The following is a 21,270-nucleotide window of genomic DNA, read 5'->3' on the forward strand; positions in this document are numbered from 1 at the left end:
AAGCGTTGGCTATCACTAAGGAACAAAACCTTCCCTGCTGGAGATTAGCATTTTCCCCGATTTTGAACATCTACCCCCACAATATCTTCTAAACATCCACTATGGGCCCTTATTGCATTGACAGCCAAGTGCAAGATCACGGTTGGAATGAATGGCAAATTCTTTTCACGTATCCAAGTGAGTAGCACTCAGGTAACCTCAGCAGGTGGCAGCATCAAGGTTTACCACATTACGTTTCATTATACAGGAATACACGAATACAGTCTCTTGGGGGGAAAAAAGACCAAAACCAAAGGCCCTTCCCTCACTACCCCTTCCTCACCCCGCCAACCCAAGTGCCACTGAAGAGCGAAGGGAGGATCGGCAAAGATTTACAGACGGACACCCTAACCGAGGGAGAGGTGACCAAACACCCGGGATCCGGCAGAGGACGCCCAAAGGCCGGACCTCCCCGGACCTCGCCCCTCCTGGGAGACTGAGCCCCGCGTTTTGGAAACAGAAACAAACCCGGTCCCGCCCCCTGCCCTGCGGCCGCTGAGAAAAGGGCACCGCCCTCCGGAGGCGTTCCAGCCGGCCACTCGAAGATTCCAGCAGATACAGTCGGCCTCCCCTGCCCGCTTCTCTTCTGGATTCCCCGCTGCCCATCCTCATTCTCCCGGTGGAAGCCCCGCAACGAAGGACCGGAGCCCCCTTTCTGCTCCCGGGATGCTTCACCCGTCCGCAGCTCCGCCCGCCCCGCCCCCGGAAGTGACGGCGGCCGCGCGGCCCTGCCTTTGTCCCGTCGGGCATCGCGGCGACGGCGGGAAGATGGCGGCGGCGGGATCCCTGGAACGAAGCTTCGTGGAGCTAAGCGGGGCTGAGCGCGAAAGGCCGAGGCACTTTCGGGAATTCACAGTCTGCAGCATTGGTACGGAAGTGGCCAGGGAGGGCGCGATCCGATCTGTCCCCTCGGGCTCCTCTCATGGGTCCTAGGGTCTCTGACTGCTGGGTTCATCCTCCTGAGTCCACATGCCTCCAGCCCCGGGATCAGAGATTCCTTGATGTCCGACGTTTTCCTCTTTTCTTTGTATGGGTTGTCAGTCTGTCACCCTCTGCTTTATCAGGTCCCTTAGTCCCTGTCATTTCTCAGAAGACGCGTGTGCAGGCTGACCACGTTCATTTTGCAGGGACCGCAAATGCCGTGGCTGGCGCCGTAAAATACAGTGAGAGCGCGGGAGGCTTTTACTATGTGGAGAGTGGCAAGTTGTTCTCCGTAACCAGAAACAGGTTCATTCATTGGTAAGTGCTGTGGTTCGCCAAACTCCCCTGGAAGGTAGGGTTTGGTGTGTAAATTTTAGTTGCTGTTCCCAAAGTGCTATTCTAGAAGCGGTAATCGACACTTAGGGAAAGAGAAAGTTTTTTTTTTTCAGTTCGTATCAGAGTCGGGAAAACTGAGACACAGTTCTAGAAGAGTTTACCCTCCCCCCCCACCAATACACACACACACACCAAGCAACACCAAAAGCAGAGGGAATGTAGCTTAGGGGTATAAAGCCCATAAGACTAGTTTTAAACATGAACCCATTATGTTTTTATAGTGCTTTACAGCTTCCTTCATTGAACAAATATGTTCGAGCTTCAATATGTCAGGCATTGTGCTAGGTACCAGGACGAAATGAACAAAACTGCCATCTTCATCATGCAAGACGTTGTAGCAATGTCAGAATAGTTGTGGACTCACTTTTCATGGGGAAATTTTGTGGAGGAAAACTTGCCCTAGAGGAAAAATACAGGGGTTACGAGAGGCTAATGAGAGGACCAAATGTTATTAGTGGGGCAGGAAAAGGCTTTCACAGTTACCCTGAGGTCTAAAGGACACGAGGTTAGCCAGGTATGGGGAGTGGACAGAGAGGAGTCCAGCAAGCAGGATCACCATATGCAAAGGTCACAAAGTGGAAAGAATGTGGCAGGTTTGGAACTGACCAAAGATCTGTGTGGCTTAAGTGCAGTGGGTAAAACAGAAAGTAATGTGAGATACTGAGGCTGGAGAGGTAGGCAGGACTCGGACCATGAGGGACCCTTAGGCCATTTTTAAGGATTTTTGGATTTTATCCTAAGTACATTGAGTAATAATGGAATAGGTTTTTAAAGAGTTACTAACATCAAAATTGCATTTTTGGATGGGAACAGTTAACACTGGGGATTCCAAAAGGAGCGGGGGAGCAGAGGTTGGAAAACCTATCAGTTACTGTGTTCACAACTTGGGCGGCAGGATCATTAGAAGCCCAAACCTCATGTAGATAGGAATATATACACAATATACTCATGTAACAAAGCTGCACATGTACCCCTGAATCTAAATTTTTTAAAATGTATTTTTAGAAGATCTCAGTCTACTTTGTGGAAAGTGGATTTGGATTAGATGGGTATAATGCAAAAAAAAGTTTGCTTTTATGATGGCCCAAGTAAGGGTTGCTGGTGGTTCAATTGTGGGAATGAATAGAAATAGAAAAGTAGATGGATTCAAGATACCTTTGGAAGATAGATTCACTAGGACTTGGTGGTGGATTGAATATGGGGTAAGGGATGGTAAAAGAAAAGGAGAGAACAAGGACAGCTCCCTGGTGTCTCATGTGACTAACCAGATGTGAGTGGGGAGGGGTTGCCATTTACAGAGATCCATAGAAGATGGATTTTGGAAAGATATGAATAATTCTGTTGGACATAGTAAATTTGAAGTACCTGGGGAGCAGCCCTTTGGAAATGTCAAGTAGGCATTGAAATTTACAGGTCTAAGGCTCAAAAGAGAGACTTTATGTTAGAGATACAAATTTCATTTAGTTAAATATTTTGGCTGGGCACAGTGGCTCACACCTGTAATCCCAGCACTTTGGGGGGCTGAGGTGGGAGGATCTCTTGAGGCCAGGAGTTCAAGACCCCATTTCTACAATTTTTTTTCTTTTTTCTTTCTGTTTTTTTTTCTTTTCTTTTTGAGAGACAGTCTGGTGGCTCCATTGTCCAGGCTGGAGTGCAGTGGTGCAATCATGGCTCACTGCAGTCTCCGCCTCCTGGGTTCAAGTGACCCTCCCACCTCAGCCTCCCAAGTAGCTGCAATTACAGGTATGCGCCACCATGCCCAGCTGATTTTTCTATTTGTTTTTGTAGAGATGGGGTTTTGCCTGGTTGCCCAGGCTGGTCTTGGACTGCCGAACTCAAGCAGTGCCCCATTCTCGGCCTCCCAACTTGCTGGGATTACAGGCGGAGCCACCATGGCCGGCCTGATTTTTAAAAATTAGCCAGGCGGGGTGGCATGTGCCTTTCATCTTAACCACTCAGGAGGCTGAGGCGGGAGGATCTGATCATGCCACTGCACTCCAGCTTGGGAAACAGGGTAAGACCCCATCTCTTTTATAAAAACAGGAAGAAATAAAGGAAATTTGCTTCCCTAATATATTTCAGTCCATTTTTAGGGAATAGGGATATAGCAGGGAACAAAACAAAGTTCCTACTCTCATGGAGGAAAATAGGCAACAACAACAATAACTAAAAAAACAAAAAACCCAAGTACATGTAGTTTTGTTACAGGAAAAGGGTGCCGATCCAGGCCCCAAGGGAGGGTTCTCAGATCTCACACAAGAAAGAATACAGGGCAAGTCCGCAGTGCAAAGTGAAAGCAAGTTTATTAAGAAAGTAAAGGAGGGCCGGGCGCGGTGGCTCAAGCCTGTAATCCCAGCACTTTGGGAGGCCGAGACGGGCGGATCACGAGGTCAGGAGATCGAGACCATCCTGGCTAACACGGTGAAACCCCGTCTCTACTAAAAAATACAAAAAACTAGCCGGGCGAGGTGGCTGGCGCCTGTAGTGCCAGCTACTCGGGAGGCTGAGGCAGGAGAATAGCGTAAACCCGGGAGGCGGAGCTTGCAGTGAGCTAAGATCCGGCCACTGCACTCCAGTCTGGGCGACAGAGCGAGACTCCGTCTCAAAAAAAAAAAAAAAAAAAAAAAAAGAAAGAAAGTAAAGGAGGCAGGTGTGGTGGCTCACGCCTGTAATCCCAGTACTTTAGGAGGCCGAGGCAGGTGGATCACCTGAGGTCAGGAGTTTGAGAGGTCAGGAGTTTGAGACCAGCCTGACCAACATGGTGAAACCCTGTCTCTACTAAAAATACAAAATTAGCTGGGCGTGGTGGCACATGCCTGTAATCCCAGCTAATTGGGAGGCTGAGGCAGGAGAATAGCTTGAACCAAGGAGGTGGAGGGTGCAGTGAGCTGAGATTGCTCCATTGCACTCCAGCCTGGGCAACAAGAACGAAACTCCATCTCAAAAAAAAAGTAAATAAATAAAAGAATGGCTACTCCATAGACACAGTAGCCCCAAGGGCTGCTGGTTGCCCATTTTTATGGTTATTTCTTGAAGATATACTAAACAGGGATGGATTATTCATGCCTCTACTTTTTAAACCATACAGGGTAACTTCCTGATGTTGCCATGGCATTTGTAAACTGTCATGGCCTTGGTGGGAGTGTAGCAGTGAGGGCAACCATAGGTCACCCTTGTCACCATTTTGGTTTTGATGGGTTTTGGCTTGCTCCTTTATTGCATCCCGTTTTATCAGCAAGATCTTTATGACCTGTATTTTGTGCCGACCTCCTAATCTCATCCTGTGACTTAGAATGCCTTAACTGTCTGGGAATGCATCCCAGTAGGTTTCAGTCTCATGTTACCCAACTCCTATTCAAGATGGAGCTGTTCAGGTTCACTTGCCTCTGACAGTTTGTCAGTTGATAAATGGAATAGGGAAAGGGGAACAGCGTAAGAGGGAATGGAATACCTGTGGCAGTTAATGTTTTATGTAGGGTGGTTGGGCAAAAGCCAGGGGTAAGTTGACATTTGAGCAGAAGAAAGGATACCTGGGGAATGAGTATTTCAGGTGGAGCCCTCCAAGAAAAAGGAATAGTAAGTGCAAAGAACCCTGAAGTAGGAGCTTGTTGTGTTCAAAGAGTGGAAAGGAGCCAGGAGTCTGCGGCTGAGTGAACGGAGGGTAGAATAATAAGAAAGAGATAGCTTAAGGCCAGATCAGGGCTTTGTTGGTTATTTTAAGCTTCAGCTTTTGCTCTGAGTAAGATGAGAAGAAGCTGTGGAAGATTTAAGTAGAGGATGACATGATCTAAGATCTGAGTTTCTAAAGGATTGCTTTGACTGCCGTCTTGAGAATAGAGTGTGGTGGGGGAAAGGGTGGGTGTGGGGAGACCAGTTAGGAGGCTGGTGCCACAATTCAGACATGGTGGCTTAGATCAGGGTGGTAGTGACAGAGGCAGTGAGAAATGTTCTGATCGTGGATATGTTTTCAAGGTGGATTTGTTAGAATTACTATTGCATTGGATGGGGGGTATACAGAAAGAAAAGAGTCAGAGGTGAACCCTAGATTTTTGGCTTGAGCAATTGGAAGTTAGGGAGATGTCATTAATTGAGATGGAAAAAAGCATAGGTGAAGCAGGTACTTTTGTTTGTTTTCTTCAGGTTCAGTGAGTGCAGGAGTTCTGTTTTGGACAGTTGTAATCTGAAATGCCTGTTAGATATCCAAGTGAGTGCTGAGATAGTAGTCAGGAGTTGAGTGAAGTTGGGCTGAAGATACAGATTGTGAAATTGTTGGCATTAGATGGTGCGTAAAGCTGTTCTACTGAATGAGATCACCTAGAAAGTGAGAATAAATTAGGATTTTTCACCTTCTGCACTATTTTTTTTTTTTTTTTTTTTTTGAGACAGAGTCTTGCTGTCACCCAGGCTGGAGTGCTGTGGCCGGATCTCAGCTCACTGCAAGCTCCGCCTCCTGGGTTCCCGCCATTCTCCTGCCTCAGCCTCCCGAGTAGCTGGGACTACAGGCGCCCGCCACCTCGCCCGGCTAGTTTTTTGTATTTTTTAGTAGAGACGGGGTTTCACCGTGTTAGCCAGGATGGTCTCGATCTCCTGACCTTGTGATCCGCCCGTCTCGGCCTCCCAAAGTGCTGGGATTACAGGCTTGAGCCACCGCGCCCGGCCACCTTCTGCACTATTATTGTCAGCTAAGTCTTCATTGAAGGGGGACTGTCCTATATGTGATAGGTCGTTAAACAGCATTCCCGGCCTCTACCCTCTGCCTACCAATAGCACATCTATACGATCACTTCTACCCCAGTTACAATAACCAAAAATATCTCTAGATATTGCTTAATATCCTGGTGAGTGAGGAAGAATCGCCTCCAGTTGAGAGCCACTTGAGTAGAGCGGTCTGGGACTAAACCCTGGGGCACACCAACATTTAGAAAAATGAGGAACCAGCAAAGGAGCCCAAGAAGGAGTAAGTGAAGTAAGAGTTGAACAAAGAATGTGGTATCCCAGCAGCTAAGGGAAATATTTCAAGGAGGAGGAGAGTGAAAAACTGACAGTGTTGCATTTAAGCCAGGCAAGATGAAAAATGAAAACTGGCCTTTGGATCATGGAGGTCATTGGTGACCTGGTCAGGAATTGCTGCAGTAGTCCTACAAAAGCCTCAGTGGAGTGGATTCAAGAGAGAAAGGGAGCAGAGGAATTGTGAGTATAGAACAGCCCTTTCAAGGTATATTGCTGTAAGGGAAGCAGAGAAATCACATGGTAGTTGGAGAGCAAGGGAGGAACATAGAGCAAGGGAGGAACATATATATACTAATATATTTATGTGCAGTTGGGAATGACCTAGTAGATGCAGTTGAGAGCAATCACTAGAGGAAAGGAATTTGGGAAACTGAGAAGGTGGAGTATTAGGATAATTGGATATTGTTTGTTCATTTGTTTGTTTGTTTTTTTAGAGTCAGAGTTTCACTCTGTCACCCAGGCTGGAGTACAGTAGCACAGTCATGGCCTACTGCAGCCTGAACTCCTAGGCTCAATCGATCCTCCCATCTCAGCCTCCCAGGTGGCTAAGATTGCAGGTGGGCATCACCATGCCTGGCTAGTTTTTTTATTTTGTAAAGATAGAGTTTTGCTGTGTTGCCCAGGCTGATCTTGTACTCTTGGGCTGAAGAAATCCTCCTGTCTTGGCCTCCCAAAATGCTGGGATTGTAGGCATGAGCCACCATACCTGGCCCTGATACTGAAATCATTAACAATTATGGCAAGAGTAGTGTGGGAGAGAGTGACAGTGGGCCAAGAGCTAAAATCAACTGCAGTGAACATGGGTAGCAGGTGGTATCTGATTCCGTGAGCTTCAGAGCTGAGTGATTCGGGTAGCAGAGGAGGAACAGTGGCCTAGAATGCCAGGGGGGAACAAGGACATCTGTATGTTCTCCTTGAGGCCCCACTGCAAAGGGCATGGTAGAGAAAACTTGGGTCACTGTCCTCACGGGAGATTCAGGATCCAACTTTAACCATAAGGCAGGAAAGCGAAAGAATTATTCAGAGATGAAGTTGAGGATCCAGAAAATTGTGCTAATGTCATGAGTTACCAGAAGCAAAGTAGCTCTGGGAAATCATCAGCGCTGAAAAGGTACTTACATCCTTGGGAGTAGATAAGATGTGCCTTGGGAGAAAGTGTACAGTGAGAGAAGATGATCCAGGATCAAGGTTTGAGGAAATCTAGCATATAGGGGTCAGGTCAAGGAGAAGGAGAAGAAATGGACAGGAATGTGGGAGGAAAACTGGGAGAGAGTAGTATCATAGGATTCATGAGAAGAGACTGTTTAAAAAGGAAGGTGAGGTCAAGTATGTGGAATGCTGCTAAGAGACCAAGTAAGAGGGCCATGCGTGGTGGCTCACACCTGTAATCCCAGCACTTTGGGAGGCCGAGGCGGGTGGATCACTTGAGGTCAGGAGTTCAAGACCAGCCTGGCCAACATGATGAAACCCTGTCTCTACTAAAAATACAAAAATTAGCCGGGTGTGATGGCGGGCGCCTGTAATCCCAGCTACTCAGGAGGCTGAGGTCAGAGAATTGCTTGAACCCGGGAGGTGGAGGTTGCAGTGAGCCAAGATCGCACCACTGCACTTCAGCCTGGGCGACAGAGCGAGACTCAGTCTCAAAAAACAAACAAAAAACTCTTTTAGCTCTATGAAAAGAAGAGCCTGGATTTATTCATAACATAGATATTTTTTCTCCTTAGTTATGGTTAAGATAAGTCAACTGAATCAAAAGCAACCAAAATAGTTAGATATGTCAAAGATGACAGTTCTGGGAATAAAGGCTGAGTTTCAGTAAAAGGAGAATTTGTGGTGGGATACTTTTTGGGTAAGATTTCTCCTGTCATTAGTCAAGGGAACATTCACTGAAAAGGAAGGAAAAAAGGCCTGGTGTGATCCCTCACTTTTGGGAGGCTGAGGCAGGAAGATCACTTGAGCCCAGAAGTTCAAGACCAGTCTGGGCAACATAGTGGGGCCCTATATAAAACATTTGAAAAATAGCTGAACATGGTGATGCGAGCCCATAGTCCCAGCTACTTGGGAGGCTGAGGTAGGAGGATCACTTGGACCTTACCGGTAGGTGGAGGTTGTAATGAGTCAAGATGGTGTCACTACACTCCAGCATGGGTGACAGAGCAAGACCCTGTCTCAAAAAATGGAGGGAGAGGAAAAAAACTTTAGAAACTACTTGAAAAAAGGAAGTTAATTAAAATGAAGGGAATTTGAGATGATGAGATGCTTGGAAAAAGACATGGTCAGAATAATTTTTTTTTTTTTTTTAACCGAATCTTACTTTGTCACCCAGGCTGGAGTGCAGTGGCACGATCTCAGCTCACTGCAAGCTCTGCCTCCTGGGTTCAAGCGGTTCTCCTGCCTCAGCCTCCCAAGTAGCTGGGACTATAGGTGCCCACCACCACGCCTGACTAATTTTATTTTTAGTAGAGACGGGGTTTCACTGTGTTAGCCAGGATGGTCTCGATCCCCTGACCTCGTGATCCACCCTCCTTAGCCTCCCAAAGTGCTGGGATTATAGGCCTGAGCCACCACGTCCGGCCTAGAATAATTTTAATAAAATATAAGAATATATTTACTCGAGAGGAGCAAATTCAATAAAACTAGGAGCTAGAAGTCAAGAAAAATAAACTAGCTGGGTGTGGTGGTTCACATCTGTAATCACAGCACTTTGGGAGGCTGAGGCGGGAGGATCACTTGAGCCCAGAAGTTCAAGACCAGCCTGGGCAACACAGTGAGACCCCACCTCTAAAAAAATAAAAATTTAAAAAGAGGAAAAATAAAACTAATTGGTTAAATTTTTCATCTTGGTTTGTTCTGCAAGAAAGAGTTCATTTCATCATTCTAGGAAAGATGTGACCCCAGCAAGAAGTAGAGCCGCCTCTTTTGACAATCACTAAGTATCAGCTGGTGCTGCTGAGGAAGAGGTACTAAGGATAAACCTGCAGTAGATCAAAGAGGGTACTAGTTTAATCGTAGAGATGGAAGAGAAGGAGCAGGGTCAGGAAGAGGAAAGCAACAGGCTTTGACAGATCATACCTACTGAGTCAAGGACATAGACGAGTAAATATGTACTAGTGATTGTTAAAGATAACAAATACTTAGAAATCAAAAGTAAGAAATATCCTTGTTAAAGTAACATGACAGCTTCTGTGCTGAGTCAGGTAGACATTGGATGGAGGGTTAAATCTGAATTTAAAGTCAGACCTAATGGCCTTGGGCAAAATGCTTTATCTCCTCTGTTGCAACTTGAGTTTGAATAAAGTTTTTTTTTTTTTTGAGTTTGCGTGCATTTTATCAAAAGCACTTATTGAATGCTAGCTCTGTCCTAGGCACTTTGCTGGGTCTAAGGATATCCAAGTGTGTATGCACGTGCTTTCCCTAGAGGAACAGTATTAATATTTGGGCTGTAAGAATATAGGGGCTATCGCTACACTCACAGAACTTACCATCATTGTTAATAACAAGCTCCTTTTTTATTTTTTTTTCCAGTTACTACTTTATTTATATTACTATGCTTAAGTTACATGGAAAAAGACAGCAGTTCTGACCCATTTCAGAAAAAGTTTCCTATCAACACCAATTATGTAGTGACAAATAATTAGAAATGGTGACATCTTTGTGTCAAGACTGACAAGGAAGAATGGGCTCTAGTGCTACAGTTCATTTCTAGCAAGAAAATGGCACACTGGCCAGCACAAGCCATGCTAACACTGAGCCTTTAGCACTGGGCGCAGATTTGGAGCTCTTCTCTGATGCTAGCAAATCAAGTGAAATAACTGGATTTTTTTTAAAAAAGTTTATTGGAAGGCCAAGGTGGGCGAATCACGAGGTCAGGAGATCGAGACCATCCTGGCTAACACGGTGAAACCCCGTCTCTACTAAAAATACAAAAAATTAGCCAGGTGTGGTGGCAGGCGCCTATAGTCCCAGCTACTCGGGAGGCTGAGGCAGGAGAATGGCGTCAACCCAGGAGGCAGAGCTTGCAGTAAGCTGACATCGTGCCACTGCACTCCAGCCTGGGCGAGAGAGTGAGACTCTGTCTCAAAAAAAAAAAAAAAACAGTTTAAAATGAAGCCCGTGAATTTAAAAACTATACTTCTGACATATTTTCCTTTCAAAATTTCCACTTTTCCACTCTAATAGCTGAAATTTTTTTCGTAAATAGCCTACCATGTAGCTGCAGATAGACTTTTCTGCCTCAAGATGTAAACAGAGGGGAAAAAATTAACAGCATCCGCATAATATTCTCTATATACACTGCTACTGGATGGAAAATACATAACTTAAAAAAAAAAAGGTTCCATCTTAGATTCGCACAACCTCTTGTTCTGCCATTCATGACTGACTCTGACGCTAAGGTAACGGTGTATGTAAGTAGATTTTTGTTTTCAGCGAAGGAGACCTGAGAAAAGATGAATTTATCTCTTTTTCTTCAAGAGTTATCAGATAGTCTGTAATCCCAGCCCTTTGGGAGGCTGAGGCAGGTGGATCACTTGATCTTGATCACTAAGTTCAAGATCAGCCTGGCCAACTTGGTGAAACCCCATCTCTACTAAAAAAATACAAAAATTAGCCAGGTGTGGTGGTGCATGCCTGTAGTCCCAGGTGCTCAGGAGGTTAAGGTGGGAGGATTGCCTGAGCCCAGGAGTTCGAGGCTGTAGTGAGCTATGATTGTACCACTGCACCCCAGCCTGACAGAGTGAGACCTTGTCTCAAAAAAACAAAAAAACAAAAAACAGTTATCAGATCGTACATACTCCTCAGAGCCCTCAATCTTGAACTAGAGCACGTTCCAGGATCACATGGCCTTCCTTATAACGCTGGCTGTCTTCGGTGGCAAACTCATAGATCCATCCCAGTGTGCTATTACAGTTTTTCAGCTCACATCTCAAACCATGTGGCGGCCAGTGACCATGACCCAATCTTGAGCTTCATTGTACTGCAGGTTCACTACCTTGTTAAAAAGAAATACTCGGCCGGGCGTGGTGGCTCAAGCCTGTAATCCCAGCACTTTGGGAGGCCAAGACAGGCGGATCATGAGGTCAGGAGATCGAGACCATCCTGGCTAACACGGTGAAACCCCGTCTCTACTAAAAAAAAAAAATACAAAAAACTAGCCGGGCGAGGTGGCGGGCGCCTGTGGTCCCAGCTACTCGGGAGGCTGAGGCAGGAGAATGGCGTAAACCCGGGAGGCGGAGCTTGCAGTGAGCTGGGATCGGGCCACTGCACTCCAGCCTGGGCAACAGAGCGAGACTCCATCTCAAAAAAAAAAAAAAAAAAAAAATGCTCTGCCAGCGGCACCTGTGAACCACGTGGAGATGAATTCTGAGCAGTTGGTCAGGATTGTATCACAGTTTGCATAAGAAAATGGACAGGTACCACCAATATGATCAAGGAATATTCTGCCTATTTTTATGGCTGAAGTTCTAAAACCCCGTGCAGCGGTGAGATCTGTGGCTGCCAGTGGCGCCTTGCTCCTCAGCTGGAATTAATAAACAAGCTTTTGGGAAGGGTGGGGGAAAAGAAAAAAGCTCCTTTTGAGGAGTAATAATAAAAGTTAGAATAGCTTATCAGTATAGAAACTAACCCTGATATGTTCAATTTGCAAAGGTATTTTTATATTGTTAAAATATTTAATATTTTTGCACATACATGCAAGCACATGTATACAATTGCTATTTGTGTGTGTATGTGTGCACACACAGGCTATGCGTGTGTATGTGTGTGCACACGCATGCAATCGCAGGTTAAGAAGTAATAGAAGCAGGACATAACCGCAATTATTAAGGTTAGTTTTGTTCGATGCTGTAGTATATATGGAGGCCACATTCCACTACAAGCAATGGCCAGGGTATGGTGTTAATTTTTATTATAGTAGAGTTTAATTGCATAAAATATCGTCCTAAATAAATGACCTATCAAGTTTGGAAATGTCTCTATGTAACAGAATCACAATGAAATTTGAATTTTGTAATGCTGTTTTTTATAAATTTACATAATGTGATTTGGAGTGCAAAAGTGTTCCAAATCTGTTTATCCAAAATTTTCAAATTTGGTGAATTCACTTGGACACTGTTCTTGTATACTTCAGTGCAACAGTCAGTGAGAAAGAAAAGCATAAACTTTTCAAACAAATGTCTCTTTTTCAACAGGAAGACCTCTGGAGATACATTGGAGCTGATGGAGGAGTCACTGGACATAAATCTGTTGAATAATGCCGTTCGCCTAAAATTCCAAAATTGCAGTGTTTTACCTGGAGGGGTTTATGTCTCTGAGACTCAGAATCATGTGATAATCTTGATGTTAACCAATCAAACAGTGCACAGGTTACTTTTACCACACCCCTCCCGGATGTATAGGAGTGTAAGTTGGCTAAGTGCAATATGTTTTATTTCCCAAATTACTCTGGGTGTCACAAATTTAGTGCTGGAGCGATATCTTTTGGAATTGAAGGAAATTTGGATTCTCATTATCCCTCACCAAGCATACTTTGATAGCTACCACTTAAAATGATCAGGCATACATTTTAAGTTGAGAATTAATTTTCATTAAAAAGAATGACTTTCTTCTTAAGCTTGACAGTTTACAGTTTTTTACTTTAAAAACTTTTTTAGCAATAGAGAGAAACTGAGCAAAATTCTGGTTATTTTGATTTAATAGATTCTTCTTTTTAATTACTCAACAGGAGTTGGTAGTTGAAAGTCAGATGCAGTCAATATTCACTGACATTGGAAAAGTTGATTTCACAGATCCTTGCAACTATCAATTAATTCCAGCAGTACCTGGAATATCTCCTAATTCCACCGCCTCAACAGCCTGGCTTAGCAGTGATGGGGAGGCCCTGTTTGCCTTACCATGTGCTTCTGGGGGAATCTTTGTTCTTAAGCTACCTCCTTATGACATACCTGGTAAGAATGGGAAATGAGCATGGATTTAAACAAGGAATGTTAATATTGAAACAGACCTTGAAAGTTCAACCTCGTCATCCAATGCAGGGATTGCATCTCTATTGCCCCGAAACTGGTCATTCATTATTGCTTGCCTAATGAGTCCCTAATGCTTTACTTTTATACAGTGGATAAGGAACTATAAAGCATATTGGAGCATGGAAAAACAAGTAGACAAGTATAAGACAGCCTATTCTAAATCCTATAGTAGAGATGAGTTGCCTAATTGTCTACCCTGAGATGGAGGCGTTATAACATTATAATTAAATTAATTGAAACAAAGACATTAAATACCCTGCACCAAATTGCCACTATGTCTTGCCTGAATTATTGTATTAGCTTTATATATATCTCCCCAGATCTGTCCTTAACCCTCTTCAGAAACTTCTCAGGTGGACTGATATATTTAAAACCCAAGGGCCGGACGCTGTGGCTCACACCTGTAATCCCAACACTCTGGGAGGCCAAGGCGGGCGGGTCACCTGAGGGAGTCTCTCTCTGTTGCCCAGGCTGGAGTACAGTGGCGCGATCTCAGCTCACTGCAACCTCTGCCTCCTGGGTTCAAGCGATTCTTCTGCCTCAGCCTCCTGAGCAGCTGGGATTACAGGCATTTGCCACCACGCCCAGCTAATTTTTGTATTTTTAGTAGAGACAGGGTTTCACCATGTTGGCCAGGCTGGTCTCGAACTCCTGACCTTGCGATCTGCCCACCTTGGCGTCCCAAAGTGTTGGGATTACCGGCGTGAGCTACCACACCTGGCCTCCTTCCTTTCTTTCGAGACAGTCTCACTATCACCCAGGCTGGAGTGCAATGGTGCCATCTTGGCTCACTGCAACCTCCACCTCGCAGGTTCAAGCGATTCTTGTGTCTCAGCCTCCTGAGTAGCTGGGATTACAGGTGCCCACCACCATGCCTGGCTAATTTTTGAATTTTTGTTAGAGACGGCATTTTGCCACATTGACTAGGTTGATCTCGAACCCCTGACCTCAAGTGATCCACCTGCCTCAGCCTCCCAAAGTGCTGGGATTACAGGCGTGAGCCACCGCACCTGGCCAACATGACCTAAGTTGGGTTTTAAATATATCATGTTATGCTGAATAAACCTAGAGTCCTTACACTGGCCTAGAGTGACCCACTGCTGTCTCTCTACCTTCATCTGTTCACTCTTCCCCTCCTCTTCACCAGCCACATACCTTCTTGCAATTCCTTGAATATGCCGGGACACCCCTACTTCAAGGCATTCGTTTGGTATAGCCAGCTACTAGCTTGGCTCATTCCCGCAGCTCCTTTAGGTCTTTACTCAATGTCACCTCGTTGAGGCCTTCCCTGACCACCCTTTTCAAAATTGCAGTGTCCCTGCCTGCCCTCCCTATGTCTTGGCATTCTCTGTACTCCTTTTGTGTCTTATTTTTCTGACTTACTGCCATTCTACTTAATTTAACTGTCTCTGCTTCTCCCCTTCCCCTAAAGGAATATAAGTTCCATGAGGACAGGAGTTTTAAAATTTGTTTTGTTTACTGCTATGTCACCACCATCTAGGACTGTGCCTGGCACAGGAAAGGTACCTAGGGATTGTTTTGGAAAGAATGAAGTGATTCTGCTGGGTGGCAATATGGGTTACTGTCTGTAAAAGGCAAAAATTTCCACGGGAAGTATAAAAATGCTATTTTTATGGATCTAATAATGATTCAAAATATTTTAGGTGTGATATATGTAGGAAAGTTACGTCCTAAAACTTTGTTAGTACAGAAATACAGAAGCCTGTTGCCTATTATAAAGACCTTGTTCGTGGTTACATCATTCTTGCCTTTGGGTTTCTCAAAGTGTGTTCAAGAGGTGCCTTGGATATCATTGCAGGTATGGTGTCAGTTGTGGAGCTGAAACAGAGTTCAGTAATGCAACGATTGCTTACAGGCTGGATGCCAACAGCCATCAGGTGAGTGGTGTCTGGTAGGTAAATCAAAGGGCCCCAAAATTTAATCTTTTTGTACTGGTCGGCAGTTATTGTTTCCAGTCTTATTCCAAGGCAAACATTATACTGGAAAGGAGAACAGTCAGAATAAAATCAAATTCCATCTGAGGAAAGCCATACTCCCAAGTCCATTTCGTCTGCAATTGGATGCATTGACAGCATAAAGCAGCCTACTGTTTATATTCTCAGAATACCCAGTTCGGTGCTCTGCCCTGACTTACCCAAATCGAGTTTTGTGTAAAATTATCAGAAGTAGAAAGTTTTTGATGGTTAAAGGAAAACAATACAAAAGGAAACAGTCTTCCATTGTTATGTAGAGCCTTTTAAATTTTATTGTAGTAATTGGTGATAAACCAAATAGAAATGTAGTTGTCTTATACTAGCATATAAGCTCTTGGTCCTTCTGCTAAGAGTGTACATTTATAATTCTATTATGTTTCTTGAATTGCAAATTCTAATGATGAGATACTTTGCAGCAGTAAAACTCTAAAACTGGGTCTTATGTTTTAGGGGTGACCAGTCGCCTTCAGATCGTCCCCTCAGTCTTGCTGTTCATTGTGTGGAGCATGATGCCTTCATCTTTGCTCTGTGTCAGGATCATAAACTACGAATGTGGTCTTACAAGGTAAGTGCTACATTTATAGTTGCTGTAAGTTAAAATAGCATTGTGAATCATGAGAATTGAAATAAATTTTGCTGTTTCTCTTAAAGATGATCAGATCAATTAGTTTGGAAATTATTGGTCACTTCCAGATTCAGACAGTTTCATTTAGCTTTATTTTGCATATATTTTCCTCCTTATTGTCTTTTTATTTGGAAAAATTATCAATCTTACAGGAACACTGAAAGAGTAGTACAAAGTATACATTTCACTATTTTTTCTTTTTTTAAAATTTTTATTTTTTGAGACAGTCTCACTTTGTCACCCAGGCTGGAGTACAGTGGCATGAATGCAGCTCACTGCAGCCTCCGCCTCCCGGGCTCAAGCTATTCGCCACCTCAGCTGCTCAAATAACTAGGACTACAGGCTGATGCTACCACAGCTGGCTAATTTTTGTATTTTTTGTAGAGACCGGGTTTTGCCATGTTACCCAGGCTGGATGTTTCATTTAAGAGCAACAAATATGTTTTAAAAATGTAAGTTGGTAAAATGGTTTTCAAGATTCATCTAAAAAAATACAGCTTATATTTTATATGAGTCTGATCTTATATTTCAGACTGAAGAGATGTTTTACATGTTAGCCTCCCGCCCCCCACCCTCCCCTGAAACAGTCTTGCTCTGTCACTCAGGCTGGAATGCAATGGCGCAATCTCACCTCACTGCAACCTCCGCCTCCGAGGTTCAAGTGATTCTCCTGCCTCAGCTTCCCAAGTAGCTGGGATAACAGGCATGCACCACTGCACCTGGCTAATTTTTGTATTTTTTAGTAGAGATGGGGTTTCACCATATTGGCCAGGCTGGTCTTGAACTCCTGACCTCAGGTTATCCACCCACCTAGGCCTCCCAAAGTGCCGGGATTACAGAAGTGAGCCACTGCGCCCGGCCCGTGTTAGCCCTTTTAAAACAAAAACCTGTAAGGGCTTTTAGCAGATAAACTAGATAGAGTGGTAGATATAATGAAAGGTCCATCCTTTCAAAAGGTACGTTCTTCTAGCCTGAATATCCCTTGAATATCACCTATTAACTGTTTTCCTGGACAGGAGCAAATGTGCCTGATGGTAGCTGACATGCTGGAATATGTCCCTGTGAAGAAAGACCTTCGGCTCACTGCTGGAACTGGACACAAATTACGGCTTGCTTATTCCCCTGCCATGGGACTCTACATAGGGATATACATGCATGCACCAAAACAAGGACAGGTATGAAACACATAAGACACATACCAAGTTATTCTGTGTGTACTGATGTGGAGAAATGGCTGTAGACTCAGTGAGTCTGTTCAAGCTCTTTTCACCGACCTAGATGTGTTTCTGAGGTGTTGGTTGGGTTTGTGCTACTGTGTGAATTAGAAGATCTTGAAGGAAGGGTCAGTATGAAAGGAAGTAGAGAGTTTAAAGTAATATGAAAGGAAAAGTTAACCAAAACTAAACAAGAAGAACAAATTAGGAAGTCTAGGTGAAAAACACAGAATTCCTGAAAGGATGTAGGTGTTAAGTCGTTATGGTTAAGTTAATTTTTCTAAATAAATTTGCTTAGCATCCAGACAGTAGCTGCTGTCTGTAGATGAGATATGTAGGATGTGAGGTAATAGTGTAATCATTTAATAAACAGCCATTTGTTGAGTATTCTGTGTTTGGTGCTGCGCCAGGCCCTTTATGGCCATTAATAATAGCAAACACTGGGATTGTGCTTACTCTGGGCTCATATGGTATATGCGTTTTATCCATTTAATCCTAATAACAGCTCAGTGAGGTAGCCTCTGTCTCCATTACTATGCAGGGGCTCTGATTCCCCCACTGAGTCCCCATGCTAGGTCACTTCCCTTCCCGGATGCCCTTCTCACTTCTGTTGGGCTCTCATAGCCCACTCCACACTGCTCCTCCAATGTGGATGTCCTCCTTACCCTGTTTGGGCCCTGAGACCACGAGACTGCCCCCATGCAGTGGACCTCCTCCTCCCCCAACCTGAGTTTCCACCCTGCACCAAGCTTTCTGTCCACGTGGAAGCCTTCTCAAACTGTTCCTGCTCCTCCCCCCGAAGTCAGGCAGTCCCAAATGTGGACACTCTTCTAGGCTCTTGCCTCATCACACCCGGCCATATCACCCCTGCACACATGCCCTTCCCACTCTATTAGTGTTCTCACTCCTGTGCTGGGACATGCCTGCACCGATGTTCCCTTCCGCCTGTTCAGAGTGAAGAACAACCCCCTTATGCCGAAGCCCAACCCCCTCAGGTCCCCGACCCTTACCTTCTGGCCAGCAAGGATATCTACCTTGCTCTAGGTACCTATTGGTTTTTGGACTGGATTGCTCAGGAACAGAATGGAAGGGAAGAGGAAGAGCTCATTCTTGCAATTTTTTCCTAATATTGTGGCCCAAAAGTATCATTCTATCAAGACATTTCTCTTGATTGCATATAATTGTTCTATTCTCTCTTCTGGAGGACAACCCTTGAACTGTTTGAACATACCTATCTATCTCCCCTAAGTATGCTCTTCTCTATGTAGGTTGTAGGTGGTAGGAGAATTGACCCTGCTCTAACTTCCTTAGTTCCTTCCATTGTTACTCATGTAACATCCTGTTAATCAGTCTCCTCAACATGTTATTAGTTTGTCAAACTAAAATAGTGGTTCTCAAACTTTTGGTCTCGGGACCCTATTACACTCTTACCGAGAACTGCAAAGAGCTTTTGTTTATGTGGGTTATATCTGTGGATATTTACCTTATTAGAAATTAAAACTGACTGGATGTGGGTTGGCACATTTTATTATGCAATACCTAAATTACTGTTTTGGGGGGTAATCCCCGAGACCACCTTACCTCCATGTCCAGTAATATTCTGAAAGGACTCATAGGGCTCAGTACATAGTTGTGCTGACAGCTAAGATGTATTACAGTGAAAAGGTACAAAGCAAAGTCAGTAAAGGGAAAAGGCACATGGAGTGAAGTCTGGGGCCAGACTCAATCATCGAAGAGTCCTCTCCCAGTAGAGTCTCACAGGACGTGCTCAATTCTTCCAGCACTCAATTGTGATGACATGTGTAAAATGTTGTTTCCCAGGAAAGCTCGCTAGAGGCACAGTGCCCAAGATTGTTATTGGGGACTGGTCATATAGGGACCCTCTGCCTAGCATGTACCAAATTTCCAGTCTCCTGGAAGGAAAACAACAAATATTCTGCATAAACTGCATTGTTTGTGCAAACAGTCTAGGCACAGTAAACCATTCTCACCAGTTAGGGAACCATGGGAACACTGCCAACTTTGCAAGCAAGCCTTTCTTGTCCTTTCCTTTTTTTTTTTTTTTTTTTTTGAGACGGAGTCTTGCTCTGTCGCCTAGGCTGGAGTGCAGTGGTGCGATCTCAGCTCACTGCAACCTCCTCCTCCCGGGTTCAAGCAATTCTCCTGACTCAGCCTCCCAAGTAGCTGGGACTACAGGTGCCCACCACCGCACCCAGCTAATTTTTGCATTTTTAGTAGGCACGGGGTTTCACAATATTGGCCAGGCTGGTCTTGAACTCCTGACCTTGTGATCTGCCCGCCTCGGCCTCCCAGAGTACAAGTAAGCCTTTCTAAGGAGAGCAGCCTCAGGCCTGCTATGTTAACCCTTTCTGCACAATTATTATCGTTGATGATCTCTCAGAGGAGCCTTTTAAATATTGAGAAGCTCTGGAGTTCATGTTAGTGGATACAAAGTTTTCTGAAATTATAGTTTTCACTTTGAAACTTGAAATGTATCATTGGCAACAAATACCATCATTTGTTTTCCCTGAGATGACAGGTTCACTTTATTCATTTTTTTTTTCTTTTGTGATGGAGTTTTGCGCTCTTGTCACCCAGGCTGGAGTGCAGTGGTATGACCTCAACTCACTGCAACCTCTGCCTCCCGGGTTCAAGCGATTCTCCTGCGTCAACCTCCGAAGTAGCTGGGATTACAGGTACCTGCCACCATGCCTGGCTAATTTTTTGTATTTTTAATAGAGTTGGGGTTTAACCATGTTGGCCAGTCTGGTCTCGAACTCCTGACCTCAGGTGATTCACCTGCCTCGGCCTCCCAAAGTGGTGGGATTACAGGCATGAGCCACCATGCCCAGCCTATTCATTTATTTAAACAGCTTTCTTGAGATGTAATTCACTTACCCATTTAAAGTATACAATTCAATGAGTTTTAGTATATCCACAGATATGAGCAACCATTACCATAGTCAACTTTAGAACATTTCCATCACCTCAAAAGGAAACCCCATACCCTTAGCTATCATTCTTCCCTTCCCCAATCTCTTCCCAGCTCTGCACAACTGCTAATCTATTTTCTGTCTCTATAAAGTTACTTATTCTGGTCATATTATGTCAGTGGAATCATATAAGTGGTTTTCTGTGACTGGCTTCTTTCACTTAGCTTAATATTTTTAAGGTTCATCCATGTAGCATGTGTTGTCAGCACTTCATTCTATAACTGCCCAATATATAGAGCTGATTTATCAAGACAGTAATTGGAATAGAGAGAGTTTAATACATGTAGAGCCAGCTAAACAGGAGACCGGAGTTTTACTGTTACTCAGATCAGCCCCCCTGAACATTTAGAGGCTCGGGTTTTTCAAAGACAGTTTGGCAGGCAGGGCTAGGCTGTGAGTGCTGCTGACTGGTTGGAGTTGCAATTGTAGGAGTGTGGAAAACCATCCTGTGCACTGAGTCTGCTTCTGGGTTGGGGCCACGGAAGATTTGCTCATCTGGCTAGGGCCAGAAATGTAAAAAACCAAAAACATATTTTAAAAGCCCAGTGTAAGGTGCTACAATGGTGATGTTATTTACGGAAGTAATTGGGGAAGTTGCAAATCTTATGACCTCCAGAATAATGACTGGTAATCATTTAACTATGAACTCGGGCCCCTCTCATCTTCCTAACCTGGTGACCTTTCATTCGTTTTACCGAGGTGGTTTGGTTTGGGGGAAGGGCTATTATTATTTAAACTGTAAACTAAATTTCTCTCGAAGTGAGCTTTGCCCACGCTCAGGAATGACCAGAGGCAGTTTGGAGATTAAAGACAAGATGGAATTTGTGGGCCAGCTCGGTGGCTCACGCCTGTAATCCTAACACTTTGGGAGGCCGAGGCAGGCAGATCATTAGGTCAGGAGATCGAGACCCTCCTGGCCAATATGGTGAAACCCCGTCTCTACTAAAAATACAAAAATTAGCTGGGCGTGGTGGTGCGTGCTTGTAGTCCCAGCTACTCAGGAGGCTGAGGCAGGAGAATCGCTTGAACCTGGGAGGTGGAGGTTGCAGTGAGCTG

At 44.5% G+C, this 21,270-nt stretch overlaps 1 protein-coding gene across 4 annotated transcripts in view; it reads left to right on the top strand.

Annotated features, from left to right (window-relative positions):
• The first annotated feature begins 576 nt into the window (after window positions 1-576).
• NUP160 (nucleoporin 160) overlaps window positions 577-21,270 on the top strand; it is a 71,005-nt gene continuing 50,311 nt past the window's right edge. For 3 of the 4 annotated variants that reach the window (XR_012423221.1, XM_005577914.5, XM_074013609.1), the window contains exons 1-7: window positions 577-907; window positions 1,167-1,278; window positions 12,555-12,765; window positions 13,088-13,310; window positions 15,208-15,286; window positions 15,833-15,947; window positions 17,024-17,182. Coding sequence is in view for 2 of the 4 variants with exons in the window: in XM_005577914.5 (XP_005577971.1) it covers window positions 706-907; window positions 1,167-1,278; window positions 12,555-12,765; window positions 13,088-13,310; window positions 15,208-15,286; window positions 15,833-15,947; window positions 17,024-17,182 (1,101 nt within the window). In the remaining 2 variants the exon portion in view is untranslated. The remainder of the gene's footprint in view (window positions 908-1,166; window positions 1,279-12,554; window positions 12,766-13,087; window positions 13,311-15,207; window positions 15,287-15,832; window positions 15,948-17,023; window positions 17,183-21,270) is intronic. The other variant, XM_074013610.1, reaches the window with a different exon arrangement.

Source organism: Macaca fascicularis, chromosome 14 (assembly GCF_037993035.2).
Source record: "Macaca fascicularis isolate 582-1 chromosome 14, T2T-MFA8v1.1".
NCBI lineage: Eukaryota > Metazoa > Chordata > Mammalia > Primates > Cercopithecidae > Macaca > Macaca fascicularis.